The sequence below is a fragment of the Ovis aries genome, chromosome 10 (assembly GCF_016772045.2).
Source record: "Ovis aries strain OAR_USU_Benz2616 breed Rambouillet chromosome 10, ARS-UI_Ramb_v3.0, whole genome shotgun sequence".
NCBI classification, from domain to species: Eukaryota; Metazoa; Chordata; class Mammalia; order Artiodactyla; family Bovidae; genus Ovis; species Ovis aries.
In genome coordinates this window covers 28,633,830-28,653,230 of record NC_056063.1, presented here as the reverse complement: position 1 = coordinate 28,653,230, position 19,401 = coordinate 28,633,830, and the positions used below count along the sequence as shown (strand labels likewise).

Genomic DNA, 19,401 nt, shown 5'->3' with positions numbered 1-19,401 from the left:
GTGGAAGACATCTTTGAATAATTCTTTCAAACTGGCTTGTAATTTGAAAGATTTCTGAAAATATTTTTCTCCCTGTTCTTAAATATTAGAATTCTGTTTTTCAACTCTCTTGGCTGTGGAAAATTCAGAACATTGTTTTTTGGCATGTAGTCTTGCCACCAAGAAATCTGAAGTTGATGTGGTTCTTGTTTCTTTTTTGGTAGGTTCCTCCATGGGAGCTTTGGGATTTTGGGGGATGTTCTTAGTTCAGAAATTTCATCAGTATGTTTCTAATGAGAGTCTTTTTTTCATTATTTCCACTTCATGCTTTGAAGGCACTTCTCTCCTGAAGACTTGGTCCTTAAACTATTTGTAAATAGCTTTGTGTGTTTGGAAAACTTGCCTTCTGTATTGGAACTACCTATCCTGTTGCCAGAAGGTCATCTGAGATGCTCTTTGATTTCTGTTTCCAACTAGCAATTGCTCATGTCAAGTTGAGGTAAAAATGGGATCTCCTGTGTTCCAAGATTGGGCTCAGCTCTTTGATCACCTTACTTGTTGCCCGGCTGCTGCTGTGAATTCCGCCTCTCAGCACTTTCAGTTTATCATCTCAGTATTACTCTATGATTGTTCTGAAAAGATGACTTTTTGGAGGGTGTTTTCTGTGTTTTTCTGGAGATGTCAGTCCTCTTGCTCTGTTTTATTGTTTGTTTACTTTTGCTGTTTATTTTCTGTTTTTTGAAACTTTTCTATGGTTTTGGTTTTGTTTTCTGGGCTTCCCTGGTGCTCAGACGGCAAACAGTACACAGTGCAGGAGACCTGGGTTTGATCCCTGGGTCAGGAGGATCCCCTGGAGAAGGGAATGGCTACCCACTCCAGGATACTTGCCTGGAGAATTCCTTGGACAGAGGATCCTGGCCGGCTACAGTCTTTGGGGTCACAAAGAGTTGGACATGACTGACTAACACTTTGACTTTTTTGCTTCCCAGCCCAGCTAACGGGGTAAGAGGGATGGGTGTGGGGTGGGGTGTGTGGGTGTGAGTATGTGTTGCCTTGAAGTAGGAAGATACTAATGTATGTTTTCTGTTACTTCAGCTGCAAACCTTTATATTTGTTCCCTGCTCAAGACTTTTTGCAGCTACCTTCACCCTTGTTGATGAACTATAGCTGACCATTGAGCAAAATGAAAGTTAAAGCTGCCAACCCTTTGTGTTGTGGAAAAATCTTTTTATAATTTATAGTCAGCTGTCTGTATGTGGTTCCTTGGGCATTTGTGATTCAGTCAAATATAGATTGTGTATAGTGTATCACTGTAGTATATATTCACTTAAAATCTGCATGTTGGTGGACCTGCACAGTTCAAACTTGTCTTATTCAAGGGTCATCTGTATCCTTTTTGGCTCCAGTGATTTTTATCCTCTTCTTTGCTGACTGCCTTAAATAAATGAAACATTAGTCTTAAAGGGGGTTAAGCAAGGAAGTGTACATAAGTTGTTAAAGTCAGTCCTGTCTCATACCTGCAAAGAACCAACTGGAGCTGGAGGCATAAGGTTCATTTTGGTGCTAGTGAAGACAGGTCTTTCAACCTTTTTGCATAAGTAACAGAAAACATAGTCATATATAATGACTATTGTTATAGAAGGTAAAGATTTCATTCATTCTCTAAATATTAATTACACATGAGAATTTGTATCTTAAAGTCCTTAATTTTTGTTTAGCTTCCAGGAAAAAAGACAACTAAGCTTTGGGTTCCAGATGAAGAGGTTTCACCTGAAACAATGGTCAAAGTGAGTGATATGCACAGATCTGCTGATTTTAATCTACTTAATATACCCTATTATTATTATATTATAGGTGCTAATAGTTCCTGTTATAAAGATATGGCTATTGAAATAACTCAAGGTTTTATGTTTATCCTGTGACATCCTTTGGGCCATGAGAGTATAGGGCAATACTGAGAAACCTGAGACTTTGGACAGCTGCACATAATCTAGTTTGGAAAATAAAAAGAGTTTGAAAACTCCTTCCATGTTGCTTTTTCTTAGATATCAATATTTTAATGGCAAAAGACAATGCTGGCCTTAAGTACCTTCTTTCAGTAACGATGGTCATCCAGGTTTTAAGATTATTCAGCAGGGCTTCCCAGGCGGCTCTAGTGGTGAAGAATCAGCCTACCAATGCAAGAGAAAGAATCTGCCTGTCAGTGCAAGAGACAAGGGTTCGATCCCCGGGTCAGGAATATACCCCACAGGAGGAAATGGCAACCCGTTTCCAGTATTCTTGCCTGGGAAATCGCATGGACAGAAGAACCTGGCAGGCAACAGCCCATACAGTCACAAAAGAGTTGGCCACAACTGAGCATGCACGCACATCTTTTCCATGGGATTTGATAAACTTTTTTATTTAAAAAAATTCAACCTGTCATTTCTTGAGTTAGAAGTCATATGTAAAAGATTGCTTACCGCTTCTGTAGGAGTATTACTTCTCTAAAACCGTATGTAGTCTGTAATATAGACCTCAGTCTGCTGCCCAAGGTATGAAGGCCAAGAACAAATACATTAAATATTGTTTTACTAATTATACTTTCTTATAAATAATTTTGTTGTATATTTATGTTTCATACTGTGAACTACTTTTTCACATTATTGCAGTTTCAGATTCTAATACTATTTCTCCAGACCTGTAGGGCAGTCTTTCTTTAGTATCATTGAATGATGCTGGTTTTGAGTTCTAGTATGAACCAGTTTTCTCTGCATTGGTCTCAAGCAGCAGTTTTGTATAGTTGGACAACACTGTATTAGAAGGCGGGCAGCCTGCACTTAAGTTCATGGTTACAAAGTGGCCAAGGAAGAGAATCTGAAGAGTGTAAGCCGCATACCACAGTCTAAAACCCATTTAGCTCTGAAGCTTCAGATCTATAAAAAGTAAGGTAATACGTAAAAAAGAGAAAATGTGTTGCACCCCTTCAGAAAGGGTTGTTCCAAATATTAGAGGCAGTAACAGGTATTAAAGTACTGATATTGATAGTAAGTACTTCATAATTATGAAAAATACAGTACAAATGTAAGGTGGTATAAACTCTTAGAAAAGATGGAATATGATTTGCATTTGGGAACTTTATGGATTAGGGAAGTTAACATGATTTTACTGTGGATTCTAAAGGCTAGAGTGTTGGAGAAACATTTTTTAAAAAGGGGGAAGAACCAGTTTTTAGGTAAATCATTCATTTGTCAATTACCAGGAGGTGGAATGTGAGACCTTTTAAAACATTCAAAGTTATCTTCACACATGCAAATAAAAATAATTTTTTCTTTCCTTTTCTTAAAATGCATCTATTAAAAACATTTCTTCATTCTTTTTCAAAGCTAATGTAGAGTTTCTTTGAACAGTAGCAATGTTGTGTCAATTTGTATTTTAAATAGATTCAGGCTATTAAAATGATGGTTCGATGGCTACTTGGAATGAAAAATAATCACAGTAAATCAGGAACTTCTACTTTAAGATTGCTTACAACAATATTGCACAGTGATGGAGACTTGACAGAACAAGGGAAAATTAGGTATGTAATTACAGCTTCAGCATTCTTTGGATTACACAGTATGTTAACATCTGATGTAATTTTTGAATGATTGTTTCTTTTTAAATAAAATACAGATTTGTAGATATGCATATACTTTTGTTGTAATAGGCTTTTGTATATTGGTTATTTCAAAATGACAGTCCCATGTCTAGTGCAGATTACTGCTGAATGCTTTAAAGTATTTTTAACAGTAGATCTTTACTTTTTTTAATACCTCATATGAAATTGTTAATGTACTAATCAGTAACTGGTGTTTTACATTCCTGTTAATATCTAAATGCAGAAGAACAGACCGAATAGAAAGCAACTTACCTGAATCTGTTGCCAGAAGTATTGTTGTTGTTGTTCAGTTGCTAAGTCATGTTTGACTCTTTGCGACCACGTGGACTCCAGCACACCAGACTCCTCTGTCCTCCACTGTCTCCTGGAGTTTGCTCAGACTCATGTCCATTTAGTTGGTGATGCTATCTAATCATCTCATCCCCTGCTACCCCCTGCTCCTTTTGACATCAGTCTTTCCCAACATCAGGGTCTTTTCCAATGGAATTGGCTCTCCAGAAGTAAAAATATATGCATATGTGGAAAATGCACTTGACACAAAGTATTAAAAATACACATACTTTTTTGTTTGTTTTGTTTGAAAGACGTATAGTCTAGAGATTGAAAACATGAACTCCGGATTCCAGATTCAAATCCTGGGACCACATCTTAGCAGCTTGGTACCTTTCAGCAAGTTACTGTAACTGCTCTGTACCTCAGTTTCTTCAGCTGTAAAACAGAGATGATGATTAATATCTATCTCATCTAGCTATTATGATAATAAAAAAGTTGGTATATTTAATATATTTAAAACACTGCCCAGCACATAGTAATTGGATATATTGATGGTAGTGATTATGTCAGAATTAGCTAACATTTAGAAGTTCATCCTCTGTGAAAATACAGGTGCCATTTATAGCATCTTATTGGTAGTTAAAAATATGAGAGTAACTTCCCCCACCTTTTATATATATACGTGTGTGTGTGTGTGTATACACATCTAGCTTAAAGTCTTTAGGACCAAATGGTAATTGTCAACTGCTTAATACTTTGCTATCTTTGCTTCATTTCTTATATGTTTTGCTCATACAGTACTTTTTGCATAGAATATTAGCATTAACACATTCTTCTCAAACAGATCAAAAAAGAAAATTCTATAAGGTATTCCACATGTATAACTCATTTATTACCTTTTCAGTAAAATTAGTTGTCTCTACCTTCTACTCTTATAATTTATGTTAGCATCCAAGAGTAACATAATAATTAGAAAAATTTCCTTAGTATTAATACATTTTGTCTCAAATTTACTAATTATATTATTTATGTGCATACTTAGGTCTCATGCCACCTGTTTTATTCATAGTATTCTTTAACAAAATCACATGTGTTCTTGAATTCTATAAGTGTGTGTGAATTACATTGGATTTGTCTGCATTTTTTAAAAAAAATTGAATGAAGTACAGTTGATTTATAATAATGTGTCAATTTCTGCTGTGCATCAAAGGGATTAAGTTAAATACATACATACATACATATATATATATATATATATATATATGCCTTTCCATGTTCTTTTGCATTGTAGTTTGTCACAGGATATTGAATATAGTTCCCTGTGGTATACAGTAGGATCTTGTTTATCCATCCTATAGCTAAAAGTTTGCCTCTGCTAATCCCAAACTCCCAATCCCTTTCTCCTCTACACTTCTGTCCCCTTAGCAACCACATGTCTTTTTTCTATTTCTGGTTTGTTTTTGTTTTGTAGATTTGTGATTTGTGTCACATTTTAAATTCCACATATAAGTCTCATTCTGACTTTGCTTAGTATGATAATCTCTAGGTCCATTCATGTTGTTGCAAATGGCAGAATTTCATCTTTTTGATGGCTAAGTAATATTCCACTGTATGCACATACCATATCTTCTTTGTCCATTCATCTGTCAATGGACATTTACGTTGTTTCCATGTCTTGCTGCTGCTAAGTCACTTTAGTCGTGTCTGACTCTGTGACCCCATAGACGGCAGCCCACCATGCTCCCCTGTCCCTGGGACTCTCCAGGCAAGAACACTGGAGTGGGTTGCCATTTCCTTCTCCAATGCATGAAAGTGAAGTCGCTCAGTCGTGTCCGACCCTCAGCGACCCCATGGACTGCAGCCCTCCTGGCTCCTCCATCCATGGGATTTTCCAGGCAAGAGTACCGGAGCAGGGTGCCATTGCCTTCTCTGGTTTCCATGTCTTAGCTATTGCAAATAGTGAACATAAGGGTGCATTTATCTTTTTAAGGTTAGTTTTGTCTTGGTATATGTCCAGGAGTGGAAATTGCTGGAACTTTTAGTTTTTTGAAGAACCTCCATATTGTTTTCCATAGTGGCTGCACTGATCTACTTTCCTACCAACAGTATAAGAACAGTGTCCTACCGAAAGTGAAGGAACTTTTCTTCACACCTTCTCCAGCATTTGTGGTTTGTATACTTTTTCATGATGACCATTCTGACTGGTGTGAGGTGGTACCTCCTTGTGGTTTTGATTGCATTTCTCTAGTAATTAGGAACGCTGAGCATCTTTCCATGTACTTATTGGTCATCTATATGTCTCCTTTGGAGAGATGTATATTTAGATTTTTTGATTGGCTTGATTGTTGTTGAGTTCTTTGAGCTGTTTCTGTATTTTGGAAAAAAAGCTGTTATTTGTCACATCATTTGCAAATATTTTCTGCCTATCCCTAGGTTGTCTTTTCATTTTGTTAGTGGTTTCCTTTGCTGTGCAAAAGCTTGTAAGTTTAATTAGGTCCCATTCGTTTATTTTTGCTTTTATTTCTATTGCCTTGGGAGCCTGACCTATGAACACATTGTGTGATCTATGTCAGAATATTTAGGCTTTTTTCTGTGAGTTTTATGGTGTCGTTTTGTTTTTAAGTCTTCAAGACATTTTGAGTTTATTTTTGTGTATGGTGTGAGAGTGTGTTCTTACTTGATTGACTTACACACAGCTGTCCATCTTTCCCAGCACCACTTGATGAAGAGACTGTCTTTTCCTCATTGAATATTCTTGCTTCCTTTGTCAAGGATTAATTGTTCACAGGTTTGTGGATTTATTCTGGGTTCTCTATTCCGTTCCATTGATCCATGTGTCTGTTTTTGTGCCAATAACATACTGTTTTGATTATGGGAGCTTTTTTTGTATTGTCTGAAGCCTGGAGGACAGTGCCTCCTGCTTGTACTTTTCCTCAGGATTGCGTTGGCAATTCTGAGTCTTTTGGTTCCATTTACCTTTTAGGATTATTTGTTTTAATTCTGTGAAAAGTCTCATGGGTAATTTGATAGGTATCGCCTTAAATCTGTTGATTGCTTTGCATAGTATGGCCATTTTAATAACAGTGTTAACTCTCAATTCAAGAGCTGGGATGTTTTTCCGTTTTCTGAATCATCTTCAGTTTTCTTTATTAATATTTTGTATTTCTCAATATATAAGTCTTTCATCTCCTTGGTCCAATTTATTCCTAAGTATTTTATTTTGGTGGTATAATTTTAAAAGGGATTGTTTGTTTACACTCGCTTTCCAGTATTTCATTGTTGCTGTAAAGAAATGCAGCCTGTTTCTGTATATTAATCTCATATCCTTCTACCTTGCTGAATTCATTTATCAGTTTTAGTAGTTTCTGTGTGGTGTCTTTAGAGTTTTCCATATTGTATCATCTACATATAATAATAATTTGTACCTCTTTTCTACCAATTTGAATACTTTTTATTTCCTTTCCTTCTCTGCTTTAGCTGGGACTTCCAATACTATGTTGAAGTGAAGTGGTAAGAGTGGGCATCTTTGTCTTTTTCCAGAGTATACTGGGAAGGCTTTCAAGTTCTTACTGTTGAATATTATATGGGCTGTGGGTTCATCATAAATAGCTTTTATTATGTTGAGTTATGTTCCCTCTATACTCATTTTCATAAGGGTTTTGTATCATGAATGAATATTGACTTTTATCAAGTGCTTTTTCTGCATCTATTGACATAATCATGTGGTTTTAATCCTTCCTTTTGTTGATATGGTGTATCGCATTGATTGATTTGCATGTGTTGAGCTATCCTTGTGGCCCTGGGGTGAATCTAGCTTGGTCATGGTGTATGACCTTTTTTATGTGTTGTTGAATTCAGGTTGCTGATACTTTAAAAACTTTTGTGTTTATTCATCAAAGATATTGACCTGTAGTTTGCTTTTTTGATGGTGTCTTTGTCTGGTTTTGGTAACTTCATTACCAAACTTTAGGGTGATGGTGACTTCATAGAATGTCTCTGGGAGTGTTTTCTTCCTATTCACTCTTTTGGAAGAGTTTAAGAAGTTCTTTTTTGTATGTTTTATAGAATTCCCCAGTGAAGCCATCTGGTCTTGAAGTTTTGTTTATAGGGAGTGTTTTTGGTTTGCTTTTTAAAATTATAGATTCTATATCATTTCTAGAGATTGGTCTGGTTATCTGTTTCTTCTTGCTTTTTAGTGGGTTGTATGTTTCTAAAAAGTTGTCCTTTTCTTCTAGGTTCATAGTATTGATCATAGTAATTCTCTTTCGGTTTCTTTGTATTTCTGCAGTTTGAGTTGTGATTTCTCCTCTTTGATTTCTTATTTTGTTTATTTGGGTCTTTTGTTCTTGGTGAGCCTGGTCAGAGGTTTGTCAATTTTTGTGTGCCGTGTCAAAGAATCAGCTCTTGGTTTTATTGATTTTTTTTTTTGGTGTTGTTTTTAAATCTCTTTTATTTATTTCCTCTGTTTATTATTCCTATCTTTATTATTTCCTTCCGTCTGCTGACTTTAGGTTTGTGGTTTGATGGTTTTCTTTTGTATTATTCTTGTATTCTCTTCTTTTTGATTTTTGTTAATCTTCTGTTACGTTTTTGATTTGTGCTTGCCCTGGTTTTCAAATATATTAAACCCGTTCGTATACCTACTTGTTTTAGATTGGTAATCATACAAACTGAAACACATTCTAGGAAAAGACAAATCTATATTTTCTTACTCTCCTCTCCCACATTTTATAATTTTGTTGTCCTTTTACATCCTCATAGTGACACTTTTGCTGTTCATTTTGGTAATCATTGCTTTCACAGTAATTTTATTCTTTTAAAGAATTTGTGTACTTATTTCAGTGATTTACTTTCCAATTGTGATTTTCTCTTTCTTATAGATTCTTGCATGTTTTCTACTTAGAGAGGACCTGTCAATATTTCCTTTAAGATAGGTTTAGTATTGTATTCTTTAAGTTATTGTTTGTCTGAGAAATTCTTTATTTCTCCTTCTATTCTAAAGGATAGTCTTGCTGGCTATAGTATCCTGGGTTGCAGATTTTTCACTTTTGGACTTTGAATATATCTTATCTTGCTACTCCCTTCTGGCCTACAGTGTTTCTGTAGAGAAATGAGCTGATAGCCTTTTGGGGGTTCCCTTGTAGTTAACTCTGGTTCTCTTGTTGCCTTTAAAAGTCCTCTTTAACATTATTATAATGTGTCTTGGTATAAGTCTCTTTGGATTTATCTTGTTAAGGGTACTTTGTGCTTCTATTTCTTTCTTTAGGCCTGGTAAGTTTTCAGCCATAATTTTTTCAAGAACATGTTCATTCCCCTTTCTCTTTTTTCTTCCAGAATCCCTATCATGCATAGATTTGGATGCTTCATATTATCCCATAGGTCTCTTATATTGCCTTTTTTTAGGGGGTGGTTGTCTGCTGATCTACTTGGGTAATTTCCATTTTTCTGTCTTCCAGATCACTTATTCCTTCTGCTGTCTATAGCCTTTAGTTCAGCTTTCGTCTCTTCTAATGAATTCTATGTTTTTTCCTTGGCCCCTGCTTATAGTTTCCAATTCCTTTTCACAGTAATCTGCATCTCTATCAGTGACCTTTCTTAATTCCTGTAGTATTTTCATTCATTTTCTCCATTTTGAATTCAGTGTCTGTTAGTCTGAAGAAATGTTTCATTGTTCTTTCAGGGGAATTCTATCTTTTAATGGGGAGTGCTTTTTCTGCTTCTTTATTTTACTTTCATTTCTTTTGCCCTGTGAGTCTAGAGCAGTTGTTTGCTGTGGTCTTTGAGGGCTGTTTTTCTGTGGGGAATGACCCTGTGTAGCCTGTGTAAGTTTAGTATGTTTTGGTGTGAGGGCTGTTTTTTAGTATGAAGGCCTGCAGCCTGTTCCCTCCATGTATGCTGGCCAGTATCCCCTTGATGGGAGCTGTGACAGATGTTGCAGTGACCAGAGCCTGTACAGGATATTGATGGGGCCTCCTCTTTGGTCTGTGGTTGTCATTGCCCTGTTGGGGCAGGATCTGCTCCCAAGTTGCTGGGAGTAGAAGCCCCCGATCTGTTTCTGATCTGTAGTGCAAGGGTGGTAGGATTGGAAGCCCCCAGCAGAAGAGCCACTGAGTATTGCTCCCCTGGAGCTGTGTGCCTGTGAGTGTGCTCTGTTGCATCACCTTCCCCTATTGTGTGAGCTCACAAAGTGCACTGTTGCTGGCACTGCCTTTGCCTTACCTTAAGCATGGATATGCTGGCAGTTGCTCTTGGTGTCTCTCAGGAGTTGTTTTCACAAGGTCACCAGTGCAGATACACTGAAGTCAGGTCCCAAGACTATAGTAGTTGCATACCTGGACCCGCTGTGGGAGCTATGGAGGCACTGCAGACCCTAGCCTAGCCCAGTGCCCGAGTGTACGTGCCTGCAAAGCCCACAGCTGCTAAGGCCAGACCTGTCCCACCTGCAGGAGCTCTCATTGGGTCTGCGTTCTCAAACTAGTCTTCAAAAACATTGTTGTAATGGACAGAGGAGCTTGGCAAGCTGCATTCCGTGGGGTCACAAAGAGTCAGACATGACTGAGCGTGCATGTGTGTGCGCGTGCACACACACACAGAGTATTTTAATTAGTTACTTTTTAAATTTTACTAAATAAATTCCAACAAGGAATTCAGACTTTCCTTAGCAGTGGTTGAGTGACTTATCTTATAATAACTACTTGGAATATTGCTATTGATGAACTGAAAATATCTCTGCAACCTGTAACTTCAGAACCTTATTAATGTTGGCATACAGTCAGGAAATATTTTTACATAATTGTTAGATAAAGAAAGAGCCTTAAACCAACTAGATCTTTAGATCTTGGAAGATTAAGATTTGTCTCTTTTGCATCCTGGAAGATTAATTAAGATTTACCTCTTTTACATCCCTCTCAGTATGGTGTATTTTTGTATGTATAGCAAATAATAATGTTTTACTGTGGAGCTACATAGGGAGTCCTAATTAAGGAGTTACAACTTCCCTCCTTACAATATTTCAGTGAATCAGTAATTCATCTGATATATCTCTGTATTAGGAAGGATTATTTAAATATATTTACTAGTCAAGAATTTCCTAATTGCTGAAGTACATCCCATTTTACAACAGATTTTCTTCCCTTAAAAAGAGGCTCCTGATAATATTTCAAAATTGAATACTAGCTAAAAATAGTAATTTTTAAAATCTATTGTACCTGCTTTTATGTTAACTTCTTTTGTACTTAACACCATAGTTTTAGTTGAATGATCAGTAAGTTATGACATTTTGTGCCTAATACATAAGTAAACACATATCCCCCAAAAAATCCATGACTTGAGACCTAACAACTGAACATACAAATAGATTTGTCCTAGGCTTGGCTGAAAGCTTTCTGTGTAGAACAAGAAAATTCAATGACTAGCTTACACTTGTGTTCAAGAGAAGAATTTTGTGCTATTGGACACCATCTTCCAAGCATAATATAGTGGTCAGTATCACTGAAATGTTTTCTGCCCTTTTTTTTTATTGGCCAGAGGAATTTTTATATAATTAGATATACAAAGTAGGAGTGTTCTTGTGCAGATGTTCAGAAATCTGATTCCTGTTCTTTCTTGCTTATCTTTCAGTAAACCAGATATGTCACGCCTGCGACTTGCTGCTGGGAGCGCAATTGTGAAGCTGGCCCAGGAGCCCTGCTACCATGAGATTATCACGTTAGAACAGTATCAGCTGTGTGCTCTAGCTATCAATGTAAGGAAAATGGTTGGTTGTACAGAACATGATTCTTTGTGTTCTTTGACTTTTAGTACTTGTGGTACTCCAGTATTTAAAACATCTGTTTATTATGATTTTAGTTTTGGTTCAGATACTTGACTAGGCAATATGAGAAATGAGATTTTTGCAAAGCCCATGATTTTCTGGTTTACTATTCCCTCTTTAATTTTGGAAATAACCTTATTTTGCCATAAAATGAGAATTGTTTAAAAATAGCATATTAAATTTCTTAGGAAACAACGTATGTAATTAATTTTTCAAATTGGTAGTACTTGCAGTTTATCGATTTATTGGATTCTTGGTCTGATATTTCTTAGGGTATTAGTGGTATTGGTTGTTAAGTAGAAATTTTTTTTAAAAATTAGGGCAAGTATAGATGTTAAGAGAGATGGACTTTGTTTGGAACTTGCTGTGTATAGTAAGTTTGTGCAGATCATTAGTTAAATGTCCACTTTGTCCAGAGAACATCCATGCTTGTTAAATTCTAGAGACTTTCTTTTCTAGCATACTGTATGTGTTACTATCTCAGTCACCAAATTCCCAATGTGAAAGTTCAAATTACCTTAGTTTAAAGGTTGTTTTAGAATTCTGTTGACTGTGAAACATGTAGTCATTGTAAAATGTTAATTATTATCACATTCTCACAACTTACAAATATGGGATTACCCTATTGTAAACAAAGCTTTTTCCTAATTTTGTTGTTCCTTTCAACCACAGGCTTGTCTCTGCTCTCTTATCCTCTCTTAAATGCTCACATTTTAGCATTTGCTTTCACTGTTTTCCAAAAATGATCTAACTAAGTCCCCCAGTCCAATGATCTTAATCTTTATTTTACATGTCCTTTTGGCATTATTTGACACAACTCATTGCACCTTTATTTTTGAAATACTTTTTTTTTTGGGCTTTTGTTTCCTGATTTTTGTCATACTTCACAACTACGTTTTCTGGCCCTTCTCAAGTTTCTGGACCCACTTCCAACACCAAACAGAACTTTCAAACTTTTATTTTCTGAGAGTGTAAGACTGAATCTCTCCCAAATCTACTCTTTCCTGACACACAGAGAACCTCAGGAAACATTAAGTAAAGGTGAATGGCTTTCCTAGACCTAAAAGCATGATTTATATTTGACTATTTGCTTGTGTTTGTACCTTGTCTCAAAAGTACAGATAATTCTGTCCTTTGATATCTATTACATCTTTTTTATTCATACCTTCTTAACCTTAACCATTCTGATTGCTGTACCCATTGTTAGCTGTTATCTGTGCTGTTGGGAGACTTCTGTATGGTGGGTTGAATTTCCCTATCAAGTTCTGGTCATGTTATTCCCCTGTTCAGAAATATTTATGGGCTTGTACGCATAAGAAAGAAAAATTGCATATATTTTACCTTGCCATTCAAGCCCTTCTGATATTTGGACCCACATATACATTTAAAAATTCTGTTTAGCACACCACCCTTTACCTATGTTTATTTCAGTGAAGCTGAACATTTTTTTTTCTTTTATGTACCTGTAGTTTGCCTCCCTCTAATTTTATTTTCACCCTCTTCATTTCTACATACCCAAATCCAACCCTTTTTGAAAATCAAGGCTCAAACACAATCTTCTCCACAAAACTAGCTCTTATTTTTACAACAGATCTCCTTTGGATCCCCTACAGATTTTATCTACAGTCCTGATACATACTTGCCTTGTGCTTAGTTACATGCCTATGGTTTATTTGTATTTACTTGAGTTGTGCTCGTTAAAGGCAATGTTGTATCTCAGTGGCCTTTGTCATGTATTTGAATAGAAAGTAAATCTGGAGGAATAAAAATTCAATAATACAAATATTGAAAGCAAAAGTGGCCCAGTTGTGTCCAACACTTTGCGACCCCATGGACTATACAAGCCCATGGAATTGTCCAGGCCAGAATACTGGAGTGGGTAGCCTTTCCTTTCTCCAGGAGATCTTCCCAACCTAGGGATTGAACCCAGGTCTCCCTCATTGCAGGCAGGCAGATTCTTTACCAGCTGAGCCACCAGGGAAGCCCTTGAAAATCAGTCAGTCATGTCTGATTCTTTGCGACCCCATGGACTGTACAGTCCATGGAATTCTCCAGGCCAATCTAGGTATTTTAGAATGTGAATGCACTTCATGAAAATGTACTGTGTACTTCTATGTGCTATGCATTGTTCTAGGTTCTTCAGATACAAAGGTGAGTCATGGCTATAGCCCTTAAGATAATTTCTTAGGAAAACAGAAAATATAAGTGCTGTTAATACAGTGCAATACACACAATAATTGAACTATTTACAAGATACTACAAATAACTCTGAGAATAGTTTACACTTAAAAAGTATACTTTGCTGTACAGCAGAATTAACACAAAAGTTTATTTAATATGCAGACTAAAATGAATTTCTTAGTAGTGAATAAAAGCTTCGATTGGAACTTTATCTCAGAAAAATATTTGGTAGTATTAGATACCATCTTCCTTATGTTGAATCAATTACTGGTTATAACTGTAAACATGAAAGTATCAAGTATCTGCTTTTTTGAGAGTGTATTTTTCCTGATAAAAATTGTATCACTCTATCCTCTGCTTCGCATGTTTTTATAACCTAGTCAAAGTGTAAATCTTTACTTCTATTTTTAATAGCCTTTGTTGTTCAGTTGCTCAGTTGTCTCTGACTCTGTGACCCCATGGACTGCAGCACGCCAGGCTTCCCTGTCCTTCACCGTCTCCTGGAGCTTACCCAAACTCATATTTATTGAGTCAGTGATGCCATCCAACCATCTTGTCCTCTGTCATCCACTTCTCCTCCTGCCTTCAATCTTTCCCAGCACCAGGGTCTTTTCCAATGAGTTAGCTCTTCGTATCAGTGGCCAAAGTACTGGAGTTTCAGCCTCAGTATCAGTCCTTCTAGTGGATATTCAGGGTTGATTTCCTTTAGGATTGACAGGTTTAATAACCTAGTCGAAAGGATAAATCTGTTCTTTACTTCATATTACTTTTTATAAACTAGTGAAAAGGGTAAATCTTTGCAAAAACCAGAGCAAACATTGGAAGACTTCCTCATTTCCCAGGAGCACATCTTTTAAATCTTTATTTAGATGATTCTCTTTTGCTGTACCCATTGTATCATCATTCTTGTCAGTTTTCTCATCTTTTGTTGTTAAATATGTCAATTGCCTTGCATATGATTTGACAGTTTTTTCCTAACATTATCTTAATGACCTTTTGAAACTCTCCTACCTTTGCTGTGATTCACAGTTGACATTGTAATTAATTTGCATCGCATTATTAGATTGTCAGTGATTACTGAAAGAATGACAAAAACATGGCCTTGGAAATGTATCTAAGTAGTGTGGAGGGATATTTGAGTGTTCTTCAGTATTTTGTATTTTGTTGTTTGTTTGCTTGCTTTATTGAGGTATATTTGATTTCCAGTATTGTGTTAGTTTTAGGTATGACGAGCATAGTGATGCCGCTTGCTTCTGCAGGTTATGTTCCACTATAGCTTATTATTGTTAGATAATAGTATTGAGTGAAAGTGAGAGTTTCTCATTCATTTCTGTCTCTCTGCAACCCCATAGACAGTAGCCCCCAGACTCCTCTGTCCATGGCATTCTCCAGGCAAGGATACTGGCATGGGTAACCATTCTCTTCTCCAGTATAATATTGACTAGTTTGTATCTATAATATAGTCTTAAGAATAGCTTGTTCATTTGTGAATATGTTTGTGATATTTTGACTTCTACTTATATTGTTTGCTTGTAATTGGATATTTTCATAATGAATAATTGGATACTGAAAATTCTTCTCCCTATAGGGGTGATAATGAAGAAGGGGTGATATAAGTTTAACTTTGTTTTGTGGAATATAAGGATAGGTAATAGACAGTAGTTCTGTCTATTAATTACTATTTTTTAAAATTGAAGTATAGTTGATTTATAGCGTTGTGTTAATTTCTGCTATATAGCAAAGTAATTCAGTAGTGTGTATACACACACACACACACATACATTCTTTTTATATTCTTCTCCGTTATGGTTTATCACAGAATACTGAATCTAGTTCCCTGTGCTATCCAGTAGAACCTTATTATCCATTCTGTGTATAATGCTTTGCATCTGCTAACCTGAAACTACCATTTCATCCCTCCCCCACTCTACCTTCCCCCGTGGCAACCAACCATAAGTCTGTTCTGTGTGTCTGTTCTGTTGTTTTGTAGATAGGTTCATTTGTGTCTTATTTTAGATTCCACGTATAAGTGATAATATCTGTCTTTCTGACCTGCCTACTTCACTTAGTATGATAACCCACAGGTCCATTCCTGTTGCTGCAGAATGGCAGTATTTCATTCATTTTACGGCTGAGTTGTATTGTCATTCATCTGTGGATGGGCCTTTATGTTGCTTCCAGGTTGTAGCTGTCATAACCGGCACTGCTGTGAACGGGGTGGTGCAGGTCTCTTTCTGAACTATGGTTTTGCTGATTATGTGCCCACGAGTGGGATTACTGGGTTGTATGGCAACTCTACTTTCAGTTTTTTGAGGAACCTCCATACTATTCTCCATAGTAGCTGCACTTGACTTTTTTTAAAAGTGGGTGTTTCGTATTGTAATAAACTGAAGTTTAAATGAAAGAAGATGAACAAAATAAAGATTTAAAGATAAGGGCAAGATGTTGCAACCTGGGTTTTGAAGAAAAGCGAAATTAGCATTCTAGATAGAAGAAATAAACATAAAGTTGCAATAATATGAAACACACCACACATTATGTTCATTGATGGAGTGTAATAATGAAAGTCTTTGTATATCTCATATGGCTCAAAAGTCATATCGAGCTTTTCCCTATAGTTTAGAAAAAATTCTCATAATCTGTAGCATACACTGTGTTAGGTTTTGAGGCACAAAGAGGAGTAAAATCACAGTGCTTGGCTTCAAGAAACAGCACTGCATAAGACAGATAAACCAGTCCTTTTCATACTGCGTACTAAATATTAGGCTGGAGATTTGCACAGAGTACCAGCAGAGCACAGTACTAGATATGCACAGAAGGTTCAGGATAAAGATTTACACAGTGATTTCTAGAAGATATGGGAGCTGTCCTTTTTTTTTTTTTTTTAACTTTATTTTACTTTACAATACTGTATTGGTTTTTGCCATACATCAACATGATTCCGCCACAGGTGTACACATGTTCCCAATCCTGAACCCCCCTCCCACCTCCCTCCCCATACCATCATATAAGAAACGAATTGCCAGTCTAGGTTTGATGCAAGATACAGAATGCTTGGGGCTGGTGCACTGGGATGACCCAGAGAAGATGTTATGGGAGCTGTCCTTGAAGATGAGGACGGGTTAGCTACTAGAGTGGAGGTGGGTGGTTTAGGAGAGTGAGTAGTGTGAGAAAAGCAGGCACAGTGATGAGCAATTCATTTATAGAACTAAGAGGAACGTGATGTTGCTGAAATGGATTAGTAACTCCTGCCTTTGGAGTTGTGCGTTTTAATCTGAACAGTTTTTTAAAATGATAGAACTAAATATATAAATTGGACAGAGTTTTATCTTGCTAAGTAAATGAAAAAGGTAAATAAGAGATAGTATTCAGACTTGTTTTTACATATCTCATTTAAGTTAAGGTGGACTAATATTTACTAGTTTTTATCTATTTTAAGAGTACATTCAATGTGTTCTCACACAGGTAGCTGGTAGTCATTTTAAGGTCCAAGTTATCACTCTGGCTTCCGTATTAACTTGTCACATCTCAGTCCTGTGAACTGGAGCACTGGTTGTGGGTACACATGCTGTTTATTCTTCTGATTACCTGATACAGTGGATTTCCTATCCAAAGTTGTTACTTCCTCTTTGATACCATGTAGGTAACGTGGAATAATTATGTCTTCCAGGATGAATGCTATCAAGTAAGACAAGTATTTGCTCAGAAACTTCACAAAGGCCTTTCTCGATTACGGCTTCCACTTGAGTATATGGCAATTTGTGCACTTTGTGCAAAAGACCCTGTAAAAGAAAGAAGAGCTCATGCCAGGCAGTGTCTGGTAAAAAATATCAATGTGAGACGGGAGTATCTGAAACAGCATGCAGCTGTTAGCGGTAAGCTTGTGTGAAAATGAAGAGTGTACTTTCCCATCTTGCCAGTTTCAGTTTTGTGGAACACAAGATGATGTTTCTGTTGTTTATTATATTCTAATCAGCCCTCATTAAGTAAGTTGTTATTACTGTTTTTCAGTAGCAACTTTTCCTCATAAAAGGTCATTTTTAAAATACAAATGCATGGGTATTTAAATATCAACCCATAGTTCTTTATGCAACTGACTAAAAGACCAAGGGGAAAAAGCAGGAACTTTGGAGGTAAATGAAACAGTAAGAGGTACATTTATAAAGATTGTCTAAGTACTCTTACTTTAAAAAAGTCCAGGTCTCTAAACTTTATTGGTTGTCCTCATCTGTAGCTGACATTAATATCAGGGTCCTGTGTGCTTTTTGAAAATCTGCTCACATCACTCCGTCCACACTATTAGTTTTTGTGTCCCTGACTTCTATGACTTGATCAACAGCATTAAAAGCCATCCAGTTATGCAAGTCAGAAGTCACAGGCATTCCTCATGCCTTCTTTTTTCCTCTCATTGGTCACTAAATCCTCTTAATTCTTCTTTTGGGTGTCTTCGCTGTTTCTTCCCAACTCCCCTTCCTGCTGTATTTCACTTGGATTATCATATCTACTCCTAACTAACTCCCTGTTGTAAATGTTCCCCTGCCTCAAGTCGAGCCACACCACTGTCAAAATTATCTTCCTAAAACAGATCAGCTCACATCATTTCCTTGCTTGAAACCTTGGTTGGCTTTTTTCTGCTCAGAGGACCAAGTAGAAGCTCATTAGCATGACCCTTTGCAGTTAACTCTCAGCCTGAGTTTTAAACTTTCTCTCTAGCTACTCCTGAATGTAAATTCTTTGCTCCTTGTACTCTGGATTATTTGAAATTTGTCTAGCCAGCTTTTTTCCCTCTGTTGTCAACTGTGGAAATTTTGCCTCCCCCTTCTGGCCGAACAAATAAACAAAACCAAGGAGAGAAGTTTGCCCCTTTTGAATCCTTACAGTTTTGAGACCCTCTTTCTTTCTTTGTCTTCCTACTTCGCCTTGAGGGTTCTGGAGTTAAATCTCACCTCTGCCACCTCTGCCATTTACTGGTTGTATTTGGGCAGGTTGTTTATGCAGTCTGAGCCTTAGTTTCCTTTTTGTAAGATTGGTATAGTTTTACTTGTATCTTATGGTGGTTATGATTAAAAAGTTATATATATAAAGCACCTGGCATAATGCATGGTCCAAAGAAGTACTCAGAAGTTATTAGCTGTTCTTATTTTACGGTACTATTCATGGTGAAGTGGGGCTTCTGTCCTGGTCCTGCCTGTGCTCACTGTGAGGTCTTTGTCTAGTCTTTTTTTTGTGTGTGTGTGTCTAGTCCTACACATCTTTATATTTAAAATAGTAAGCCCTACTAAAATAGTAGGTCTGGAAAAGAGTAAGCACTCACTACATGTTTGATAGACTTTAATTCAAATTTCACTGATGTTACTTTTTTCTTCTGTACCTACCTTGAAATGAATATTACACATAAGCTTATTCTCTTTGAGTTCAGTGATAGGAATAAAGAAAATTTGGTGCCTTGTTGACACATACATTATTTTACTCTAGACTGAACATCTGATTTAAAATTACAAGAGTAGGAAATATA

The 19,401-nt window shown here is 36.6% G+C and overlaps 1 protein-coding gene across 7 annotated transcripts in view; it reads left to right on the top strand.

The window, feature by feature from the left end:
* The window catches only part of PDS5B (PDS5 cohesin associated factor B), a 178,522-nt gene that overhangs the window by 137,593 nt on the left and 21,528 nt on the right, over window positions 1–19,401 (top strand). For all 7 annotated transcript variants that reach the window (XM_027973013.3, XM_015098135.4, XM_015098134.4 and 4 more), the window contains exons 22-25: window positions 1,698–1,766; window positions 3,402–3,538; window positions 11,513–11,636; window positions 17,557–17,761. In XM_027973013.3, the coding sequence (XP_027828814.1) occupies window positions 1,698–1,766; window positions 3,402–3,538; window positions 11,513–11,636; window positions 17,557–17,761 (535 nt within the window). The remainder of the gene's footprint in view (window positions 1–1,697; window positions 1,767–3,401; window positions 3,539–11,512; window positions 11,637–17,556; window positions 17,762–19,401) is intronic.